At 60.6% G+C, this 5780-nt stretch overlaps 1 protein-coding gene across 1 annotated transcript in view; it reads left to right on the top strand.

Moving 5' to 3' along the window:
- Window positions 1-138: 138 nt before the first annotated feature.
- LOC103760506 (epiplakin) overlaps window positions 139-5780 on the top strand; it is a 6751-nt gene continuing 1109 nt past the window's right edge. The window contains exons 1-4 of the mRNA XM_029958960.1: window positions 139-1486; window positions 1617-1621; window positions 2434-5223; window positions 5473-5778. Coding sequence (XP_029814820.1) covers window positions 139-1486; window positions 1617-1621; window positions 2434-5223; window positions 5473-5778 — 4449 coding nt within the window. The remainder of the gene's footprint in view (window positions 1487-1616; window positions 1622-2433; window positions 5224-5472; window positions 5779-5780) is intronic.

The raw sequence follows: 5780 nt of genomic DNA, 5'->3' as shown, positions 1-5780 counted from the left end.
CATGAGAAACTGTCTTCAGCTGAGAAAACCATCACTGGATACAGAGACCCCTCCACTGGGGAGATGCTCTCCCTGTTCCAAGCCATCAGGAAGGGGTTTGTCCCCAGGGACCATGGCCTCTGCCTTCTGGAGGCTCAGATGGCCACGGGGGGTGTGATTGCTCCAGGCAGGCACCTCCGTGTCCCCACGGAGACAGCCTGCGAGTGGGGGTACCTGGACGAGCCCACCAGACAGCTCCTCTCCAGCCCTCCCGACCACGTGAAAGGGTTCTTTGACCCCAGCTCCAAGGAAAAGCTGAGCTATTCGGAGCTGCTCCAGCGCTGCGTCACCGACCCCGGCACGGGGCTCCTGCTGCTGCCGCTCGGTGGGGACGGCGGTGAAGGACCCCAGGGAACCCCCCTCTTCTTCGACCACAGGGCCCAAATGGCTCTGGAAAACACGCGGGTGCCCATTTCTGTAGGGAAGTTCAAGGGCAAGTCGGTGTCCCTCTGGAAACTCCTCTTCTCTGACCACATCCCGGGCGAGCGAAGGGCTGCTCTGGCCCAGCAGTTCCTGTCGGGAGCTCTCTCCACGCAAGGGCTGGGTGAGGCCCTCAGGGCTGCCCTCGAGGAAACGGCTGCCACTGCCAACGTCACCTTCGAGGGCCTGAGGGACCAGGTGACGGCCGACCAGCTCCTGAGCTCGGAAATTATCAACAAAGACCTGTTCAAGAAGCTCAAGGAGGGCGAAACGTCGGCCAAAGAAGTCGTGGGCATGGACACGGTCAGGAAGTACCTGCAGGGCACGGGGAGCATCGCCGGGCTGCTGCTCCCCGACTCCCAGGAGAAGATCAGCATCTACCAGGCAAAGAGGAAAGGACTGCTAAGGCCAGGGACGTCTCTGATCCTCCTGGAGGCACAGGCTGCCACGGGGTTTGTCATCGACCCCACTGCCAACAAAAGGTATTCCGTGGACGAGGCCTTGCGGGCGAACGTCATCGGCCCGGACGTTTACGACAAGCTGCTGGCTGCGGAGAAATCGGTCACCGGCTACAGAGACCCCTACTCAGGGAGCAAGATCTCCCTCTTCCAGGCCATGCAGAAGGAGCTCATCGTCAGGGACCACGGGATCCGCCTGCTCGAGGCCCAGATCGCCACGGGCGGCATCATCGACCCCGTGCACAGCCACCGCATCCCCGTGGAGGTGGCCTACAAACGGGGCTACTTCGACAAGAAGATGAATTTAATCCTCTCCGACCCCAGCGACGACACCAAGGGCTTCTTCGACCCCAACACCCACGAGAACCTGACCTACCTGCAGCTGAAGGAGAAGTGCATCACCGAGCCCTCCACCGGGCTCTGCCTCCTCCCTCTGAACAGCAGGAAGCGCCAGTTCATCGACGAGGCCACCAGGCAGCTGTTCAGGGGCTCCTGGCTGCCCGTCAGGTTCGGGCGCCTGCGGGGGGAGAGGGTCTCTGTGTGGGACCTGCTGAACTCCGAGTACTTCAGCGAGGGGAGGCGCCGGGAGATTTTCAACCACTTCCAGCTGCGGAAGCTCAGCCTGGAGCAGATCCGGCTCCTGCTGGAGGAGGAAATGAAGAAGTGGGCCCCCATCAAGTTCCCGGCCTTGCGAGGCAGCGTCAGTGCTTACCACCTGATGGAAACGGGCGTCATCGACAGGGCCCTGTTCGAGAAGGTGCTGGAGGGATCCGTCACGCCGGAGCAGGTCCTGCACATGGACTCTGTCAGGAAGTACCTCTACGGCTCGGGCAGCATCGGGGGGATCGTGCTCCAGCCGTCGAACCAGAGGATGAGCATTTACGAGGCCATGAAGCAGAACATTGTGGTGCCAGGGGTAGCCCTGCCCCTGCTGGAGGCCCAGGCTGCCACGGGCTTCATCATCGACCCCGTGAACAACCAGAAGCTCCGTGTGGACGAGGCTGTCAGGGAGGGAGTCATCGGCCCGGACGTCCACGAGAAGCTGCAGCACGCGGAGGGGGCCGTGACGGGCTACAAAGACCCTTTCACGGGCAAGAAGATCCCCCTCTTCCAGGCCATGAAGAAGGGCCTGATCACGGACAAACAGGCCATGCAGCTCATGGAGGTGCAGATGGCCACGGGAGGCATCATTGACCCAGCGTGTGGCCACCACATCCCCCTGGAGTCGGCCCAGCAGCGAGGGTGCCTGGATGAGGACACGAGCAAGGCCCTTTCCGAGCCCAGCGACGAGCACAGAGCCTTCTGCCTCCCGGACAGCAAAGAGTCCGTGACCTACGCTGAGCTAATCCAGCACTGCCAGAAGGACGACGTCTCCGGCTTCCACCTGCTGCCTCTGCCCCAGGCGGCTGCTCCTGCCTACACCGACGAGCAAATCCAACGGATTTTCAAGGAGACCACGGTGAAGGAGAAAGGGGTTTCCCTCTGGGAGCTCATCCACTCGGGGTATTTCACTGAGGAGCAGAGGAGCGACTTCGTGGAGAGGTTCCGCTCCAAGGAGCTGCCGCTGCAGCAGCTGGTGGCTCTCGTGCTCCGGCTCGTGGGGGACATGGAGATGAAGGCCCGGACCCAGATCTCCCTGGAGGGCCTGCGGGGCAGCGTCCCCGTGGTCTGGCTGCTGGACACTGGCATCATTTCTGAGAAGACGTTTGAGGAACTGGCTCAGGGCATAAGAACCCCCGAGGAAGTGGCTGCCATGGAGAGCGTGAAGAGGTACCTGCAGGGCACGGGCAGCATCGCCGGCGTCTTCATAGAGGCGTCCAAACAGAAGATGAGCTTCTATGACGCCATGAAAAACAACCTCCTCCTCCCTGGGGCTGCTCTGAGGCTGCTCGAGGCTCAGGCAGCCACGGGATACCTGACTGACCCCGCAACGAACCGGAGGCTCAGCGTGAGGGACGCCGTGAGAGCGGCTGTCGTGGGCGAGGAGCTCACCGAGAAACTCCTCCTCGCCGAGCGGGCCGTGACGGGGTACCCGGATCCCTACACGGGGAGCTCCATCTCCCTGTGCCAGGCGCTCAGGAAGGAGCTGATCCCCCTGGCAGAGGCGGTTCCCTTGCTGGAGGCCCAGCTGGCCACGGGAGGGGTGGTCGATCCCATCCACCACCTCCACCTGCCGCTCCAGGCCGCGTGCAGGTACGGCTTCTACGACGAGGGCATGAACCAAACCCTGTCTCAGCTGAACGACAGCACCAAGGTCTTCTTTGATCCCAACACCAAGGAGAACGTGACCTACCAGCAGCTGAAGGAGCGGTGCGTCCGCGATCCTGAGTCGGGGCTGTGGCTCCTCCCGCTGTCGGAGAACTCCATGTTCTGTGTGGATGAGCAGACCATGGAAGTGCTGAAATCTGTGACCGTCTGCGTCAACGTGGGGCGGTTCAAGGGACAGACGGTGTCTGTCTGGGACCTCCTCAACTCCGAATACTTCTCAGACAGCAAGAGAAGGGAGCTGGTGCAGAAGTACAAAGATGAGAAGGCCGAAGTGCTGCAGGAGATCACAACGATTATCACCACGATCATCCAGGAGACGGAGGCACAGGGCAAGAAGTTTGCGTTCCAGGGCCTGAGGAAAAGAGTATCTGCCAGTGACCTCTTCCAGTCCCAACTCATAGACAAAAAGACCCTCGATGAGCTCAACCAGGGGAAGAAAACAGTCAAAGAAGTCACTGAGATGGAGTCTGTCCGCAGGTACCTGGAGGGCAGCAATTTCATAGCAGGGGTCCTCATACAGCCAAGCAACGAGAAGATGAGCATCTACCAGGCCATGTGGAAGGGCATCCTGAGGCCAGGGACTGCCCTGGTGCTGCTGGAGGCTCAGGCAGCCACCGGCTACATCATCGACCCCGAGAAAAACCAGAAGTTTTCCGTGGAGGAAGCGCTAAAGGAGGGTCTGATCGGAGGGGAGATCTTTGAAAAGCTGCTCTGCGCAGAGCGGGCCGTGACGGGCTACACCGACCCCTACACCAAAGCCCCGATGTCCCTGTTCGAAGCCATGAACCAGGGGCTGATTGTGAAGAGCCACGGGATCCGCCTGCTCGAGGCCCAGATCGCCACCGGCGGCATCATCGACCCCGTGCACAGCCACCGCCTGCCCGTGGAGGTGGCCTACAAACGGGGCTACTTCGACCAGGAGATGAACCAGGTCCTGTCCGACCCCAGCGACGACACCAAGGGCTTCTTCGACCCCAACACCCACGAGAACCTGACCTACATGCAGCTGCTGGAGAGGTGCGTCCAAGACCCCGAGACCGGGTTGTACATGCTGCAGGTTGTAAAGGAAGGAGGGAAGTACTTCTACATCGACGAGTCCACAAAACAGGCTTTGCGCTCCAAGCCCCTCCAGGTGAAGGTTGGGAAGTTCAAGGGCCAAACGGTTTCCGTCTGGGAAGTGCTCTGCTCTCACTACGTCTCGGAGCAGAAGAGGAAAGAGCTGGTGATGCAGTACAAAAGCAAAACCCTGACCCTGGAAAACCTGATATCCCTCATCCTAAAAATCATCGAGGACACGGAGCAAAGAGCAGAAGCCCTCAAGGTCAGAGGACTGCGGGGGGGGGAGGTGTCGGTGTCAGAGCTGTTCAGCTCCGAGATAATCGACAGGAAAACCCTGGACCAGCTGCACGATGGGAGTCTCACACTGGCCGCCCTCACAAAGAGGGACAGCGTCCAAAGGTACCTGGACGGCACCGGGAGCATCGCCGGGGTTCTTCTCCCACCCAGGAAGGAGAAGATGAGCATCTACCAGGCGCTGAAGAGGGGCCTCCTCACAGAGCAGTGTGCGCTGGGGCTGCTGGAGGCACAGGCGGCCACCGGCTTCCTCATCGACCCCCTGAGCAAGCAGAGGCTCTCGGTGGACGAGGCCGTGGCGTCTGGGCTGGTGGGCAGCGAACTGCGCGAGCCGCTGCTGCTGGCAGAGAAAGCCGTGACGGGATACACGGATCCTCAAACGGGAGATAAAATATCCCTCTTCCAGGCCGTGAGGCAGAAGAGAACGGTCAGGGACCACGGCATCCGCCTGCTCGAGGCCCAGCTCGCCACCGGCGGCATCGTCGACCCCGCGCACGGCCACCGCCTGCCCCTGGACGTGGCCTATCGGCGCGGGCACCTGGACGAGGACACGTTCCTCCTGCTCTCGGACCCGGACCACGGCAGCAAAGGCTTCATAGACCCCAACACTCGCGAGAAGATCAGCTACAGTCAGCTCCTGCAGAGGTGCGCCAAGGACAGGGAGAGCGGCCTGTTCCTGCTGCAGGTCCTGGAAAAGCAGGACGACTATTTCTACGTCGACGAGCAAACGAAGAACGCCCTGCTGTGCACAATGGTCCACGTGCCCGTGGGGAAATACAAGGGACAGGTGTTATCTCTGTGGGAGCTCCTCTGCTCCGAGTACATCACGGAGGAGAAAAGGAAAGAGCTGCTGAAAAAGTACAAAGCAGAATCTCAACACATACTGCAGGGAATCATTGAGATAATACTGAAGATCATCAGGGAAAAAGAGGAGGACAGAAGTGATGTCTGGTTCCAGGGAATCCGCCAACAAATAACAGCGTCAGAACTGCTCAGTGCCCAGATAATTACAGAGGAAACCATAGAAAAACTCCACGAGGGAAAAGAGACGGCTCAGGAAATAGCACAGATGGACAGTGTGAGGAGATACCTCGAGGGAACCGGAAGCATCGCCGGCGTGCTGGTGCCCTCCAAGGCCGACCCCGGCAGGATGGAGAAGATGAGCATCTACCAGGCCATGTGGAAGGGCATCCTGAGGCAGGGCACGGCCCTGGTGCTGCTGGAGGCGCAGGCGGCCACGGG

The sequence above is a fragment of the Manacus vitellinus genome, unplaced genomic scaffold, assembly GCF_001715985.3.
Source record: "Manacus vitellinus isolate BGI_N305 unplaced genomic scaffold, ASM171598v3 scaffold_186_pilon, whole genome shotgun sequence".
In the NCBI taxonomy this organism is placed as follows: domain Eukaryota; kingdom Metazoa; phylum Chordata; class Aves; order Passeriformes; family Pipridae; genus Manacus; species Manacus vitellinus.
The sequence above is the reverse complement of the archived record's forward strand: the minus strand, read 5'-3'. Positions and strand labels throughout refer to the sequence as shown.